Raw genomic sequence first — 18,959 nt, forward strand, 5'->3', positions numbered from 1 at the left:
TTAGATACTAGTAAAAAGAAAAAACAATTTAATTAATAAACAATTATTATTTATTAATAACAAATGGAACACTAATTAATAGATATGCTATATGCTACTGAACGTTTTTTGTTTTCTTCCTAGTTCATTTAATTATTATTATTTATTTTAATTATTATCATTTTTTTTTCTCAACAAAACTGGCCCCTTGTCTGGGAATAAGCCCACCCCATGCTAAGCTCACAATGAGTTGTCTTGGCCCCCTGGGCTTATTTCCGGTCAAATACGGTAATTCACAGTGGTATTCAAGAAAAAAAAAGGACATAATTTTCTGAACACAAAATGATGTCGATTCCAGTGTTAATAGTACATATAGATTTATAATATATACAGACCGACAAACCTGAAGCAGCCATTAGTAATGGCCATTTTTTTCATCTCCCAAATGATAATCTTAATTTTGTTACATTAAGCATTTGGACAGTGTCACTTAAAATGATCCTTAAATCTTCTATAAGTTTTTGTTTCCATAAACTAGGGTTGTAGAAGAAAAAAAGTGAGCTATCAGGAAGATGTTGGCCCATAATCTTGTGCTAAATAAAGAGTTGCAACCTTGATTTGCTTGTATAATTGCCTCAAGTGTAATTTTGGAATTTGTGTCTCATCTAAGGTAAAAATGCATTTTTAATAATAGCTTTTAACCAAGATTGGCTAAAAAAAAAAAAAAAAAAAAAATCGAGAATGAAATTCAGTGACATGAATAATATTTAGTTTAAAAAAAAAAGATTAAGATGAAATATGACGAGAGTTGACAGAAAACTGAAAATTGAAACATGAGTGAGAATGTTTAGTAAGTTTTAAAGCTCTAGAAAAGTGGGAATGTTGAATAATCCCCAAATGTACAAAATATGCTGGGAAAATAAATTTGAGGATTTCCAGTTAGTAGGAAAAAATGAAAGCTTTCTATGAGACTTGGAAAAAGCCAATTGTTTTTGATGATTTATTGATTCAAAAGTGATAGAAAAATGTGACTTCAGAATAATGTAATCAAGATATTTAACTGGATACAGTGTAAGCATTAGTAAATGGTCAAAAGGAAAAAAAGGGTGCTCTCATTGTAATGGTTGCAAAACCAATGTAATGATTTAGTCTGGTCAGTTACCCAAGATAATTCAACTATATGTCATAATTTTCATTTATGAAAGACAGTTTTTAATATATATATATATGTAGAGAGAGAGGTTATTACCAGTGTTTTTCAGTATCGTCAATATCATATATTAGGAATAAAATTGTATTATGCGAGCCTCTGGCCATTACTAGATATTCAAATGACTTGAGAACATGTGATGTGTTGTCTTTTTGAATGGAAATGACGTCGGACGTCATTTTGGATATCCTTACATAAAAATAAACTAGTGGTTAAAGTTTTTTGTTTTCTGAATGCTAGACAGCTTTCAGTGTAAGATTACTATTGAAATGTGTTTGAATGATGACTATGAATGCGTATGTCAATTACACTGTGGTACATTTGCTTAAATATCAATATACATAATGCAGCGACCTCGATTAATTTACATCTAATTTGTAAAGTTATCAAATTCTGAAAGTATGTGATCTGAAAAATATCACATACTTTGATTACACTGGATATGCTAGATAATATATATATATATATATATATATATATATATATATATATATATATATATATATATAAAATTAAACTATATGTTAAACTATTGTATTTGTGCAGTTTAAAAAATGTTTTTTTAAGATACCATAATGTGAACTGTCGGATTATGGTATTTCACCCCTATTTTCTCCCAATTACACAAATGTACTTGCATTTAGAAAATATTTGCTAGGAGATTGTCCCAACTGCTTATTTTATTATGTTTAAAAAGTAAATAATAGAACAAACTAGTTAGCAATGTTGGTACCTAATGACCGGTTTCAAGGTCTGTTGTTTTGTTTTTGTTTTTCCTTTAGAGTTATTAACATTACATTTATATTGTTTGCATTGTTTTTTATTTCATTTAATTTGAAGAAAGCTTTTGTTATTAAACAAAAATTGCTAATATCTTTGTTTTAGATATTGCTTACAGAACATTAACACTTTTTAGTATAGTGTGTAAGTCACAGATAATTGTTGTGTGGGTCTAATTTAATAGTATTTTTTATTTGCACTACCATACTTTTTATGTCTCACTTGTTGTTTATATAACTGGTAATGTCGTCAGCAGTAATGAATAATTAATTTTTCCTCATTAGTTGGAAGTAATTTACAAATACATGTACATGTGTATTAGAAATACCTTAAATGCTTAATAAAGACTAAATCGGTGAATATTAATGAACTGATTTATGATATTAATTAGGATATTGTATATAGTATTGCAACAGATTTAGCATCAGGAAATGTTTATTATGCATGATTCTATTTACAGCAAGTCCCTTCATGGAAGACAGCTTGAAAATTGTTAGATATCCAAACATTTATTCTACTATTGTTAGTGGATGGTTTTAATCCATACATGTCGTGATTTTATATGTGTATTTCTTATTGTAACATGATGTAATGATGAGTTCTCACCAGCAGCTATCACACATTTCTCATCTATACAAGCAAACACGACATACAAACAGAAAAAAGAAATGCAGACATTTTATTTGATTTTATAATGACAAAGACAAACATCTGCTGAAAATAAACTGCCTTCGTTCAAATCGTGGTCTTTGTTTTTCATTCATTTTTATTTAAATAAACAAACTTAAAACAGGATTCCTCTCTCCTGTTTTTTTTTCAGTTGTCTGAAATCATCTGTTCTAAAGTGCTTTCTGCTATTGACAATTTAAAAAATATATATAACTAGTGAAACCTGTAAAAACTGGACCATTGGTAAACTGGAATTCCCTCCAAACTGGATGTATTTCACAGGCCTTTTTAAAATACTGTACTATAGAAATACAACAGAATCTGTCTAAACGGGAAAACCTTGTAAAACCAGACTTTTTACTTAATCTAGTGAATATCTGGTTTAGAGGAGTTTTAACTAGTTTAATCTACGTTTTTCTTAAGACCCTAGATTCACGCTTGCGGTCAGTCAAGCGATGTAAACATCACACTCGTCATTTCCAATACAAAAGCGTCAAAAGGATGTATTAATAATATGACTTCCAATGTGTCAGGCCATTGGCTATTAAAGCTGCACTTGTCAACGACATATCCATAGGACTGGCACTTACAAGATCTGGTGGACAAATCAAAACCTAAGCCCAGGCAAAATAGAACCTGCTCCCATGAATGTGCTGTTTCTTTAATCATGACTTTCCTTTTATTATTATTTTACTTTTCTTCATCTTTTTGTTGTTGTATTTGTTTAATTTCCTTTTTCCTTTATGCCAAAATACATACACATGCACGCACACACTCCGGGTAAACCTGGAGCACGTTCAGGAGGGCATCGTCAAGTGATTGCACAACTCAAAGAAAGCCTTTCTTAGGATTACTAATAATCAAATAAAACTTAAATTTTTATCCAAGGTTAAATCTGTTGGTGTAGCCAGGATTTTATAGAGACTTGGTCATTGGGGCGACTGGCAAATATATAAGGTTTAAAATTAAATAGCTGTGATTGAAGGGGGTGGGGGGGGGGGGGTAATCGTGCCCCATCTCACCCTTGTAGGTAATTCATTAATTACTTTCTAGCATTATTATACTGACCAGATGTGACATTTCAGAACATTTAAATTTGTCTCCAGATAAAATTTTGATAAATGTAGGTGCCAGACGAATTTGTGAACAACACACCGAAATTAATGTCACATGAGACGTGAATAAGAAAAAAAAAGAAACCGTTGTAGATCATATAAATATAGGCCTATATACAAAGATGTAAGAGAACCCGGTAAAACTCGTCTTTAAAACGGATTAAAAACATGCAGCTGTATTTATTTGGATGCTGGGGAATAGCATTAGAGACCATTCAAAGAATAATTCGTTCCTCTTCACTTCACACCCTTTTTAAACATCAAGCGAGTCTAGACCCATTCCTGCATAAAATCCTGCACACGTGGCTGAATATCTAATTTCTACATGTCACTTCCTTGGAATAACCCACGTATGTCGGTGCCAGTAATTAAAATTCGTTGCCACTTAAGTATGCACGCTACCTCAATTTGTATAGGCTATAATTATACCTAGCTGGATTTAAAGTATTCGTCTAATTATATTAGCTTCCAACCAATTACGGTCATTAGGCGTGTCACCATTAACTCATTTAGATAATTAAACAGGGAGTTATTTGTTTTGTCATGGTAACTAACAGCGAACAACAGGATAATTGAGACGAACAGTTGTATATTCATGAGCATAAGAAGACTAAGTAGAGTCCGTGCACAATTTATTCCTCGCAATGCATCATCGGTGTTGTGTTCTCTTTTAATGTATCTACATGGAATTTACGTTTGAAAGCAGCATAGACAAACAAGGGTAAAGTGAAAAATATATATTGTACAGAACTTCATTATTGGTAATCAAAAACTGTTCGTCATTTTATTTGCATGTCCAAGAAACGTATTGGTAATGAATATGTCTTTCTCCTTGAATTGGTTGTTTTAAATGTTTTTCTTGGGAATCGGTTGGGTGAACATTCGATGATACAATCGGTTGAAATCATTTCTTAGGCTACACATTAGTGAGAACATCATTCGTTATTTATGATAACAATTGTGTAATTATATAGCCTACGTGCATAAGTGAAAATTATACGTTTAAAATTGTTTTAACCTAACCAGGGCTCCGTTCCACGAAGCGATCTTAGGACTAAGATCACCTTAGTGCATAAGGTAGCTATGCACGTAAGGTGATCTTAGGGCTAATATCGTGTTGTGGAACGGGGCCCTGGTGCTTATAATTAAACTTTTAAAATAGAATCTAGTCTTGAGGTCTATTAACCTAATAGAATCTAAGATTTTAAAGTCATGGCAACGACAATTTTATAAGCACGTGCCCAGGTTTATATGGGGATTATGAGGAATATGGGGAATATGAGGATATGCAAGAAACAGAAACGTTTCCAACTCACTTTCGCTCGTTTTCAAGTCTTTAGATACTGTTTTAAAGTCGTAAGTTAAATTATATCTAACGGCCACTTATGCAGTGTTATATTTATAATGCGTCAGGGACTTTATTATTTCAATATGTAAAATAAATAAATAATAATTATTATTATTTAAAAAATCTCGCAAATATGTTAAACACCGGGTCACAAAATCTATAAACTATAGTTTGAGACCTTGAACACGCACCAAGCGGATTAGTGAGGATGCGCGCGCAGCTTTCTACCGACCTGTTTTTCATTTAGCAAGTGGTATGGTTTTGAGAGTTTGTTTTGAAATTTGGAAAAAAATCTGTTGTAGATTAACGAACAAATATTAATACATTTCACGTTTTTCCTTTTTATCATTATACTTAACTGATTGTCTTTTTGTAGGTTTTGTAAAGTAGTATTTTATATGTGGTTCATATTTCAGAATGCTCGATTTTCGGTCGCCATTTTAATGCAGGGAAGACAACTCTTCAAGTATTATTTTTCAAACGCTTTAATGTTTTATGTGTACTTTTTGATGAGCGAAATGTAAATGAGTTGAACCATTTAATTTTTTTTTAACCAAAAATACAAAACATTAAGAAAAAATCTTTATACCTACAAAGTAACATCATTATTTAATTCATATCTATTTTTAGAATACAAGGAAGCCATTTGTAAAAAAAAAAAAAAAAAAGTTGGGCAATTATGCTTAGAGGCTGATGACATATAAATAAAAATTGAAGTCTGAACCCCACATTGTTAACTAGGCCTACAATAAATTAATCTACCATTAATTTCCTTAGATTTTTTCCCCACATAATTTTGTTCCGACCAAGGCTAGCTCTGGATAAGCAAAACATTTTACTAAAGTATCTTTTAAAAATGCAAAACCACAGTTATTGGTTCCATAGTTATTTACCAACAAAATATTAAATTTGCCAATTATTCCTAAAATTTGCAGTTGACCAATTTGGTGAGTGCCAGAGCTAGCACTGCAGACAGTATGCAGTCAAAACGGCCCCGTGATGAAACAGACCAGAACATGTAAGTCGAAACGGCCAAAGAAAAAAGTTTAAAATGGCCAAAGAAAATGGTCAAAACTGCCAAAAGAAATGGTCAGAACGGCCAATAGGTACTATCACGTTAAATTAATTCCCATTAGTAATCAATATAGCCTATATCATAGGCAGTTCAGGCCTTGACCTTAAATTTTTTCAGTGGTAGCACCGGGCTACCACGTTATAAAATCTAGTAGCCCTTAGTAAAAATTGGTAGCCCCCACAAAGTTCTTTAAAAGAAAAATAATTTCTTTTTATTTAAACGTTTTAGGGTGGGTTTTTGTAAATCATGAGCAAATAAACAAAACAACCGACTTGTTTGGTACGATTCCAGAAATACACAATAGTATTTATTGTTGTTATTATTATTTATTGTTTTAGGCCTAATCTCGTAATGAAGGCTTACAAAATATTATTGAAACACTTCATACGGTTTTCACGAGTAGAACTCGGCTGTCTGCCAATCGTACGATTTTCAGATCGATATTGCATATTTTAATATGGCTGCAATTATTTTAATAGGTGTAATTTTGAAGAATCTCAGCCAAACTTGCCTTTATTCCAAAACAATAGCGTTTTTTATTGATGACAATAAACTTGTAAATGCCGAAAGCCAATTAGCCCAGATAGGAGATCGCCATGTGTGTTTGTGTTATCACGTGACAAGGTCAGATATCATTTTTAGCGAGGTTATGACCCGTATGAACTAGATATATCTGGCCGCTGGATTACATCAAATTATTTGTTTTGGTCAGCTATGTTTAAAAAAAAATCCTACCACTGGCAAATATACTCCTTTATTTCACTAAATCATATTGCGCAACCGCCACCTGTGGGTTACACTAGGGGAGAAATTAACAGTTACAGCGACTCCTGACAGCAGATAGTGCGCACATGAAAGGTGGAATTTCAGATACGTTGATTGTTGAGTGACTGGACATGCCAAAACATTTGGTAGCCTGGCGGACTACCAGGGTTAGACAACTGGTAGTCCGAGTGAGAAATCGGTAGCCAAAATAGCCCGGGCTACCGCTAAGGTCGAGCCCTACAGTTAAAAAAAAAATATATAAAAACAACCAAAACAGCGGAATCACTGGTAACAATTTATTAGCCTACCCAATGCAATATACTATTGTAATTAAGACCACCAATTAACATTTTATTTAACAACACTGAATTCAATCAGAGAAAGTGGGGGGGAGGGTTAGTGGACCATCTAGGTTTTCCGGGTGAGTGCATATCGTCTGAACGAGTTCCTAGTGGCGCTGCTCACCCAGGGGCCACAACGGGCATGTCCCCCAATTTACTTATAATTAAGACCACCAATTGACCTTGTATTTGAAAAGGCTGCAACGTGCCTATCCCCAATTAATTTAATAATTATTGTACCACGCTTTGGTGTCGGTCCCTTTGATTTTGAGCAAGATATTACGTTACCCACTAAAAACCAATAAATGCATTGTATTCACCTGCTAAACATTTTTTTTTTCCAGGGCACTTCAAATTTTCTAACTAACTAACTAACAATATCATTTGTATACGATAATAAAAATATACACACACACCAGCTCATTATACGTTCATTATAAGCTCAATAACACTATCATCTGCATATAATGCCATTTTATAATTACTGTTTTGTAATAGGCTTCTGGATTGGTTAAAACGCTATCACGTGATCTAAAAAACCAACGTTCATTTGATGAACGCGAAAACCACTTTTTCGATAAACAAATAAAAACAGAATGTTATTACCATATCTACTTTTTATCGATTACGTCAACAACGAAATCCCCGAGGATGTAACTTTCTAAGGGAATTCTCTTATTTGTGTATTGAAACAGTTGTAAATCATTGTTGAATAGAGTTTGATTGTTTTTTTTAATATAGTTTGGTATAATGGCAATATTAATGCATTTGGAATTATAACAATTGAACGTTATATTTTTGACGTTCATGCGATAATAAACACCAAAACCGTTTTAGCCTACACATTTATGTATGAACGGCAGTGTGTAAAACTGTTCTGGTGTTTATCATCGCATGAACGTCAGAAATATAACATTCAATTCTTAAATAATAATGAAAATAATATACACACACAACAGCTCATTATAAGTTCATTATAAGCTCAGTAAGACTATATCATCTGCATACGATAATCAAAATATAATACACACAGACAACAGCTCAATATAAAGACATTTCAGAAATAAAGTCACTGAATTTAAATTTCAATGCTGGCTGGACCCTTCAGAACGCGTAGGTCCATTTAATGTGGCACAAGCATTCAGAAGCTCAGCAGGACTCGTATCCCCATCTTTATACTATGTCTAGTTGCGGAAGAGCTCCTGCTGGCTTCTGCACGCAGATGTCCGGAGATGACGTCCAATTGTCTTCTCCTGCATCAACTTGTATAATGGCTCGGGAGATGTGTTTGGAATGGTTATAATAATAACTATTCATGTTTCTCCAAAACTTACCTGTACTTAAAATCTACATATTAACACAGATGTACTAGTACACTAACCACATATGTAGATTTTAAACTCTTTGTTTATTCAAACATAAATAAGACGCAGATAATATGCGAGACCGTACTATAAAAACTGTCTTTGCACAGTTATATTTCTTGACACTTGTGTAGATGAAATACATTTTTAAAGTATTATATCTAAGGCCATCTTGACTTTTGTTAAGGGCTGTTTTGACTTTTTCACTTTGGTCGTTTTGACCAATTATTGTTAAGGCCGTTTAGTACTGGGGCCGTTATGACTACGATCCCTGCAGACAGATATCATGAAATGATCAGTACAATAAGACACATTCCACTTATTAGGATAGAAGCAATGTTTGAGATTAACAGTATCCCGATATCCTAGGGATACCAGAATTTAATTTTGGATACCAGACTTCAATAACCCAGTATCCCACCGGGATACCATCCAAGTTTGTTACAATGTTATTTATGAATTTCATTCAAGTGGGATACTAAATTCTCAGGTGGGATACCAGATTTTGAAATGTTAGTATCCAACTGGAATACTGCCCAAAATTTTTAATCTCGAACACTGGGAAAGCATGTATCTTTTAACCTGATACTATGCTTCCGCGAATCCCAGAATCATAATTTGTTTGCATTTTGTAACTTTCGTTTTTAAATTTTGCAGCAAAATGGGTACACGTGTGTTTATTGGAAGACTTTCATACCATGCACGAGAAAAAGATGTAGAAAGATTTTTTCGAGGCTATGGAAGAATCAGGGATGTGATGCTAAAGAATGGATACGGATTTGTGGTTTGTATTTGTGCTTATTTTTTTAATATTTCCTAGAAATGACACATTGGTTGTCTGTAAATATAGACATGCCATGCTCCAAACTGTTAGTTTACATCAGAATTTTGCTACATATTGATTACATTAATATTAGTAACAGTTTTGGTTGTTAATAAAATTAGGAATATTGATAAATATGAGTTATTAGTGAGTATGGTATAGATGAAGTAATTAGGCCTCTGAGAATTGAAAATCTGCGTGACCCATTAATCGGTTATGCAGAAATAAATTGGGTAACCCATTTCCTTTTTGCGTAATCTATACCGGCCTCGGTGGCGTCGTGTTAGACCATCGGTTTACAGGCTGGTAGGTACTTGGTTGGGATCCCAGTCGAGGCATGGGATTTTTCATCCAGATACTGACTCCAAACCCTGAGTGAGTGCTCCGCAAGGCTCAATGGCACCGACCAGTGATCCATAACTGGTTCAACAAAGGCCATGGTTTGTGCTATCCTGCCTGTGGGAAGCGCAAATAAAAGATCCCTTGCTGCTAATCGGAAAGAGTAGCCCATGTGGTGGCGACAGCGGGTTTCCACTCAAAATCTGTGTGGTCCTTAACCATATGTCTGATGCCATATAACCGTAAATAAAATGTGTTGAGTGTGTCGTTAAATAAAACATCCTTTCTTTCTTTTTTTGCGTAATCTGTAAATGGTGCTCCAAATTTTCTGCGAACCAAAAATAGGTTACGCAAATTAAGAGTTGCATGAACGAAACAATTGGCTCAAAATTTTCAGAGACCTGTGTAATTTTTCTTCCATTCACAAAGTATAAATTTAATAAAGATACAAGACTTCACATATATGTGAGTAAGATGTTTGTTAAATTCAGGTATGTGAGCTATGCGTAAATGCGCTTTTCCATTTCGTCTTTAAAAAAAAAGAATTAATGTGTTCTAGTGGTGTCCTTAAACTAAAACATATTTTAAATTTAGCTTTGTAAAAGGTGAAAATGTTTTCCACATTTTATAAAAAAAAATTATCTTTCAGGAATTTGAAGATTATAGAGATGCAGATGATGCAGTGTATGAGTTAAATGGAAAAGACCTTTGTGGAGAACGGTACAATACAAATAAATAAATCTAAGATTTCATGCTCCTACTACTGAATGTTTCCACCATTGAATTAGGCATACAATATTTGGGTTCTGCCTACAATTTTAGGCACAGATAGTCACAAATTTTGCACTAAACAACTCGCCAATATTCTTTGCTATGTTATTTGAATTTCCATCATTCATAATGTTCTAGGAAGAATTCTGTACTTCAAGCTTTTTGTTGTTGCTCTATACCAGTTGTGGTCAGTTGTACAGTAATTTAAAAGAAATCTTGTGTTATTGTGATATGATCAGTATATGATTGTCTGCATAAGTGCTATTTTTGTTACCAGTCCGCAGCATATTCTCAAAATCAGTACAGTTGAAACACAATTTGATCTGTTATTTATTTATTTTAAATTTGTAATCCATTTTAAACCCTTGGCTTGTATTTGTCCCAAACAAGAGAATGGGTACACTGAGAGAGTGGTCCTTTGACCCAAGGATCTCAGACTAGCACTCTACTGACTGAGCTGTATCCCACCCACTTTTAGAAAATTCAGGACAAGTTGCTCACATGCAAACATGATGTTAACTACTACTCTTTTTTTTGTGAACAGTATGGATTGAAATTTCTTGGTCGGTTAGTTTGTTGATAATGAATTATGTATTAAAATTTATGTGTCTAGTGTCTTGTTGATTCCAGTGTGGTAGTTGAGCATGCTCGAGGACCAAGAGGAGAAGATTCTTTCCGAGACCGAGATAGGGGAGGTTATGGACGAAGGCGTGGAGGAGGAGGTGGTGGTGGTGGTGGTGGTGGTGGAGGGGGAGGAGGAGGCGGAGGAGGAGGTGGTTCAGGATCAAGACGGAACAAGTACCTAACACTATATACCTTCCTGTTATTTTTAGTCATGATTAATCTCTTTAATGGAAACGAGTTGTAGCTGTCAAGATGGGTTTTTTTTTTTTTTTAATATTTTTTTTTTAACATTGACCTCAAAAATTTAATCATCATACATATTCATGTAATTTAAAAAAAATTGTCTGGATTGTTGTAGAGGAGCTGTTTTAAATGTTTGATGAGTACATAGTGTGTTAATGTTTTATGAGTGCTTGGCTGAATGAAAAGAATGCTGGTCAACTCGCCCCCTATTAACTCGGCCCAGTTTTTGGTCATCTCGCCCCAGTGTTTGCACAACTAGCCATAAATGTAACAAAATAAAAATTGATGTCTACAACTTGGATGTCATTTTATTTATTAATATTACAGTGAAACTCTGCTATTGCGACCATTTACAAAATGGTTTTATATCTTAATATCGGATAAATAATAATCTAATTATTACAATGAACTTTCAAGCTTATTTTAACGACGTTTGTGAATTTGTTGCATATTTCCGTAAAGGAATGATCAGGCAAGGCTTTTGGACTCACCGACTGGTGTGCATATTCAACAATATTTAATGTACATTATTACTGTATTATTATTATTGATGTATTAATTGATATGAATTGCTTAAATAGTGTGGGGGCGAGTTGACTAACTGCTGGGGCAAGTTGGTTTTGGGGCGAGTTGACCTGCTCCCAATGAAAATACATGTGCATTGAATTTAGGATAGAATTTTTGATGTGCTGGTTCATATCTATTATTGTTGTTACCTTGATTTATAAGAGCGATTTTGGTCTATGCTTAGATTGGTAAAAGGTTTGTGTTTTATTCTAAATATATTATGATTTTTCTTTCTCAGGTATGGTCCTCCAACAAGAACAGAATATCGTATCATTGTTGAAAATTTATCATCTCGTGTCAGCTGGCAGGTATGTAAGAGGGTTAAATTATTGCAAAGTTTGCTTTTTCAGTATTGGTTTTCTTTTACAATTTCTTTTTTATCGTTGTTTTATTGAAGTTTATCATGTACTGTAAATTGATATGATCCGTCATCTCAGTTCATTTCCCTTGTCCATGATAAAGCCTCCATTCTGTATATTAACATGCATTTTTACAATTAGAATTTGTAAATGTTTGGGTGATTTAAACTAATGGGGGTAGAGGTGGTTGCCATGTTGCATTATTTCTGATTTCACCATTTAGACTGGGGTTTGAGTATAATATTTTCTGCAAGTTATATTATTTATCTTCAAAATTTGCTTGTGTCCGTTTTTTAACTTTAAATAAAAATAATTTCATATAAATAAATGACACATTGCTGATAAGAATTGATCTTAAATAAATTGAATAGTGGAATTGGGGGTAAAATAAATAAAAGTAATTTTAAAGATGAACATTTACAGGTGTTCAATTTTAATTATACAAAAGTTGATTGGTGTTTTCACCTTTTTATATAATACAAAGTAATGTTCAAAGTATATTATATCAGATATGTTTTGCTGTTTTGCTCTGTTATTTGGCTATAACTAATATAAAAAGCCATTGTTTCCCCGACAGCATATCTTGATGAGATCATGACTGGGTCAGACGCTCTGAATTGAAGGCCAGTCTCTGAGGGGAGGTATCCACTTGCACACTTCGGCTAGTGACCACCTTTCAGGGGACCAGAATTGTATGAACCGATCAACAGGGTCTCATTGGTCAACTGGGTTCTATTATCGTCCAGTGATGTCTGGTTTTTTGAAGCATGTCTCTTGCGCCCCAGTACCAGTCTATTGTTCGTAGCCCAGTTCAGGCCTCGAGAGCTGGCTTGCGTTGGGAAGTTTGAATTTCAGATAATTGTCAGGAGTCTGTCTGGCTGGCTTCCTCCCTTAAAAAAGAAAAGGTCTGGTTGATTACTGTTTGGCTTCTTGTGTCCTCCTACCAAGCTGCGGGCTAGGCTTTGCGGGTTTACTGATGTAATCTTACATCGAACTCGAAGGATGCAGGATCAAACCAGACGTTCGGCACTCTGGCACATTCAGCCCGAGGCAATTAGACAAGCTTTGATAGGTATCTACCTGCTTTGACCTTTCAGTTTATTTTTTAAGCAAGGTAAATGCAGTTTAGTGTTCCAGTGCATACTGATGCAGAATCTGTAACGTATATTTGTATTGTATGAATATAGGGCTATTCCAGAAGAGAGTTCAATTTTTGTAATTGGCTAAACAAAAATGGTATATTTAAATGAAATTTATCGCAGAGACTTGTTAATTATCTGAGAAATGTCCAAATTTCTTTGCTCAACTTTTATTTTTTTGACAGAATGGAAATTATTGGATTACATGACAAGTAGCAAATTGTGTACTCGCTAATGTTACTATTTTTCACTATTGTATTGCCTGCTGCATGGAAATGTAAATTTGTAGAAAACTGAACACATCGCCAGGCCCTAATCTTGCGAGCGAAATTAGCATTTTTTTCCACCGAAAGTTGGCTAAGTCGCCAATTATTAGCAGTAGTGAGAAGTCAGTCGCTGTAATATTCAGGACCCAATCCGATTTCAAAAGCAAAATCACACAACAGACTCGAGACCCTGACTTGTTTATTGCCAGAGCCCTCTTGGCACCGTGTCGCCGTACGTCGGACAGTGTTTTTACTTTGGAAACCGGACTGTATCCTCGGGTAAACATGAACCAGCATATTAACAGGATATGGTTTATACGCACGCACACTGTAGTATTTTACCTTGTTCAATTTATTATCTTAATCAACCAACATGTTAATACTCATACCAGTTTCTGTTGTGAAGATTAAATGCATGTCATTGTTGACATTCTTGAGATACATCAGTCGCCTGTAAAAGATTAAAATAATGAGTCAGAATAACAATGTTTTAATTACAGTTCAGTTTTGATTTTCATTGCTTTTTCCTTCTGGAATAGCCCATGTTTTTCTTTTTTATAGTTTGATTTTTTTAAATTATTCTTTTTCAATAGTCGAAGCAATGCTGCAATAATGTATTTAGCATATTCTAATTATTGTATTACAGTGCAATGACTACCAGTGAAGGTTTAAGATTTTCTTTAATATATGATGAACCCATCTTGCAAGATATAGTTGGGGTTTTGTTTAATGCAAATAACAGGATAAGTTTACAATTTGGTCAAAATTCCTATCCCCTTTTGTGGTGTCGTTGGTATATCAAAGGCTGTGGTATGTACTACCCTGTCTGTGGGATGGGGCATATAAAATATCCCTTGCTGCTAATCGAAAAGAGTAGCCCATGAAGTGGCGACAGCGGGTTTCCTCTCTCAATCTTAACCATATGTCTGACGCCATATAACCGTAAATAAAATGTGTTGAGTGTCATTAAATAAAATATTTCCTTCCTTCATTGTGGTGTCGTTAAACAAAACAAACGTAAACATTTCTATCCCATAAACTAATATATAATGTGTGTGGATATACATGGCCAAATGTATGACATGAACAGTTATGTTACAACTGATGGAATGTAGGACACTTATCTCTAGTTCATTACTTAAAACAAGAAATAGTTGGGGCAGGGGTGTGAGTGTATGGGAACATTCGTGGTATCTGTAATGAAATTCTCAAATTACAAGATAAAAAGGAATCGTCTAAATCGGAATAATCCAAATTAAATAAAATTGTTATTCAATAAACAATATTTCTGTCATTTTTATTTATTTATTTATTTATTTATTTATCCATTAAATGGTTTAATTTTGTATAAAAAAAATTTGGTCAAAATCTCCCATTCCTGGGAAAACGCAGAAAGATTGCTATTAAATCTTAGGTCACTAGAAGTCTTTTGTGTGAATTATATTTAATTTAAAAGAACCGGTGACTACTAATGTACTGCATACGGGTCCCAAAAATTAGACTGTCGTGAACGTTACAATTCACCTAAAATGTTTATTCAATTTGGATTGCAATTAAATTTTTTGAGCAAACTTATTTTTCAATGGTAATGTTTTTAAAAAAGCAGCTTTTTTATCACTTATGTCTATCAACTTTGTCATGTCAATATCACTACGTTTCAGCTGGTTTGGGATTTTGTTACAAGATATGAAATGAAAATTATGTGCAAAATGTCCAATATAACCATTAATATTAATGAAGTTTGGTAGAAAGCACGGGTTAGTTTTTAAACTCTTTTTTGATGGTTTTAGAAATTAATATAAACTCAGGTGTGCTCTTGCATTCAGTTGATGAATCTTGCATTTGTCAAATCCTAAAACAGGATAGAACTTTACATTCTTGCACAGTGTTTCCTTTTCATCATCACTTTCCTCCAAATTCTGTTCTGCTTTATGGTGTAGGTTCCTGTATGTGGAATGGTGCATATAAGATCACTCACTTCTAATGGAAAAATATAGCAGGTCTCCTCCAAGACTGTCATAATTACCAAATCTTTGACTTCCAATAGGCGATAATTAATAAATCAATGTGCTGTAGTGGTGTAATTAATAAAAAAAGCCCCAATCTACCCATCTCTTAATGTTTTTTAACGGCATAAAATGAATCTTGCCTGAGTAATGATTTTAACAGGGTTTTTGGGGTTTTTTTACTTGCTTCTTTGTTTTGGTATTTGCTTGCTTGTTAATTAACTAAAAACATTTCACTTTATTCTTTCAAAAAATGTGCTATGTTAAAATTACATTTGTCTTATATTTTAGTGGTATATTTTTATAGTTATATTATTACCTTTTCAAGAAGTGACTTTGTTTTAATGAGTGTTTCATTTTTTTAAGGACTTGAAAGATTACATGCGACAAGCTGGAGAGGTTACTTACGCTGATGCCCACAAGAAACACAGAAATGAAGGGTGAGTAATTTCTGTAATGTTCAGCATAATCATGTGTGCACACAAGCAAACTAAAATTATAATAATTCAGGGCCTTTTTTATGTCTTTGTATTATTAATTTTGGTATAAACATTGGACTTTTTTAAAAAGTCTTTTATCTAACAAATAGTTCTTGTTTAAAAATATTTTTTATTGGTGAAAAATTATAAAAACATAAGATGCTGGTACCATTTAGCATTGAAACTTTATAGCTTGCCATTTATAGGTCACTACAGTGGCTTGGTTGTTTTAATGGGTTATTCATTATTTTATAATACGCCTGGTAAATTTTTGTCTTATTTCAGAGTTGTTGAGTTTGCCACCTATTCGGATATGAAGAATGCCTATGAAAAGTTGGATGCCACTGAGATCAATGGAAGAAAAATCAAACTAATAGAAGACCGACCTAAAAGAAGAAGGTATGCAAATAATTTACTTTTTTAAATACAGGGCTTTTATAATGTCTGATTACATTAATATATTCATATTTAATAATAATTTATTATGTATAAAAAATCTTAATTGTACATAACATATACTAAGTGTGCTTTTTATATGACTTTTAAAGGTTATTTCTGTTCGCTGGACAAAATACCATAATACCATAATATTTAACATCAGGCCTTCTAAAATTTTATAAATATCTACTAGCAATAGGATCAGTGATTTTAAACATTTACTAGCCATGATTAAAAATTCACTAGCCCTACTTTAAATAAATACAATTTTACTAATAGTAATAATCAGATATGTCACCCAAAGAGGGAGATAGAGCTTAAAACCTCTTAGATTGGGGGCGGCAAGAGGAGGCAGGATATTCATATTTACAAAGTAAGACTTAAATGCAGCATTTGACGGGAGTTTTTTTCCACTAGTCGTCGGGCTAGTTATAGTAGTTATTTACTATCCCAACACTGAATATCACTGGCCATGGGAGTAGGGCTACCATAATCTAGAAGCCCCGTTTAACAATACAAAGTGTTATTAAAGCATCCTTTTCTTTTCAGCCGATCGTACTCTCGTAGCCAGAGTCGCAGCCGATCTCGTTCTCGTAGCAGGAGATCTAGAAGTCGATCGCGAAGTCGCAGCAGAAGCCGAAGCAGTCGCAGTCGTAGTCGAAGCAGGAGTGCGTCACGAGACAAGAAAGAAACAAAAGATAGGTCAAAGAGCAAGTCGCCAGTAAAGCAGAACTCCAAATCACGATCAAGATCCCGATCTAGGTCTCGATCCTTCTCTCGTTCAAAGTCTCGCTCCCCAGTAAAAGATGCTGTTGCTAATGGGGAAGAAGCTCAGGAACATGAGAAAGACGATTGAGTAGGAGCAAATTTGAAGACCTGAGTGATAAATGAAAGATAAAAAAGTAAATTCTCGTTCACTTTCATGCCAAATAATTAGCATAACTCAGTGCTAATTAGGTGCATCTGTATCCAGAAAGTAATAGTTAATAACTGCTATTACTGAAAGTTAAAAATTATTTGTAGACTCAAAACCTATCATATGTGCATTGTGTATGCATCTAATTCCATGCATGTGTTAAGTATTTTTGATTTAGACCGCTTGTTGGATGGTGTAGATGTGTCTATCATTCATACATAATGGGCAATTTATCATTTTGTGGGTTTTTCATCTGTTGTATGTGTTTAAACCATTGCATTTCTTCAGTTTTGACTGAAGTATTCCCATGGTATGCTGATTCATGCTATATATTTTGACTGATAAATTGGTTATATTCAAGATATTGATAACTTGATTAAGGATTGACTAACCTCAACAATCAAATGGCTACCTCGCTATGTTTTATTTTTAAGGTTTTAGAGAGATTTTTTTTTTTTTTTTTTTTTTTAATGACAATTTTTTTTTCTCCCATGAGAAATATACTTCGGTACTCTGTAAGTTGTTTAGTACTACTTATTTTTAAATCTGCAAAGCAACATTTTTTTTTATTATTATTTTTTTAAAAACATTTTTAATGTGTTATTAGTCAAGATTCCAGCATTATGTTAGTAACATTTTAAATTCGACTTTTACGTATGTGTCACTGTGTAGCTTAGCAATTACTCTGGAATTGTCATCCTTTCCAGCATTGATAATTAGCAGCAACATTAACCAGATCAACTCAAATTGTAAATACTGAATTTGTAAGTTGATGGATCATGACAGCATCATGACATTGGTTGTGTATTGTGTGATCTGTATGAAGTTTTAAAAATGGTTTTCTTAGTAACTTTCTCTTGTGTGGTGGTCTGCTCATTTTGGACACTTCATCACAATCATCATTCATGATTTCATGTGTTTTTGTCTCTTTGTATAGTTCATTTCTAGTGTGTGCACTGTATTCATGGACACCAATATGGTCAATAAATTTGCAAGAAAGTGTTGTTCTGTTTTATTATTATTTTTATTGAAAATATTTTTATATGATGGATATTTATTCTACTTCAAATAGATCATTAATTTATCTCCATTGGTGGGTCCAGAACTGGTTTAACAAAGGTTGTGTTATATCTGTGCATATATAAGATCCCTTGATGCTAATTGAAAAAAGAGTAGCCAATGGTACGGCAGATTTTAATACTAATTATCTGTTCTAGGGCCATCAAAAGTAACAAGTATTTGACCATAAAGTACTGTGGAAGGTAAAGTCGTTGGGTATGGTTTAAAAAAGTAAATGTAAACATTTGCTGCACTGTTTATTCTATAGATTTTGGGCTTCTTAA

General features: G+C 33.5%; 1 protein-coding gene across 2 annotated transcripts; it reads left to right on the plus strand.

Annotated features, from left to right (window-relative positions):
• The first annotated feature begins 5,281 nt into the window (after positions 1-5,281).
• Positions 5,282-18,620, plus strand: LOC121370911 (serine/arginine-rich splicing factor 4-like). Of its 2 annotated transcripts, XM_041496445.1 has the most exons (9): positions 5,305-5,354; positions 6,037-6,119; positions 9,304-9,430; positions 10,458-10,528; positions 11,210-11,377; positions 12,252-12,321; positions 16,150-16,223; positions 16,548-16,661; positions 17,250-18,620. In XM_041496445.1, the coding sequence occupies exons 2-9, from the start codon at positions 6,079-6,081 to the stop codon at positions 17,554-17,556; spliced, it is 972 nt and encodes a 323-aa protein (XP_041352379.1). In that variant the 5' UTR covers positions 5,305-5,354; positions 6,037-6,078; the 3' UTR covers positions 17,557-18,620. The 2 variants fall into 2 exon arrangements, with proteins under 2 accessions (XP_041352380.1, XP_041352379.1); XM_041496446.1 differs by lacking the exon at positions 6,037-6,119 and having other exon boundaries at positions 5,282-5,354.
• The last annotated feature ends 339 nt before the right edge of the window (positions 18,621-18,959 follow it).

The sequence above is a fragment of the Gigantopelta aegis genome, chromosome 4 (genome assembly GCF_016097555.1).
Source record: "Gigantopelta aegis isolate Gae_Host chromosome 4, Gae_host_genome, whole genome shotgun sequence".
Taxonomy (NCBI): Eukaryota; Metazoa; Mollusca; class Gastropoda; order Neomphalida; family Peltospiridae; genus Gigantopelta; species Gigantopelta aegis.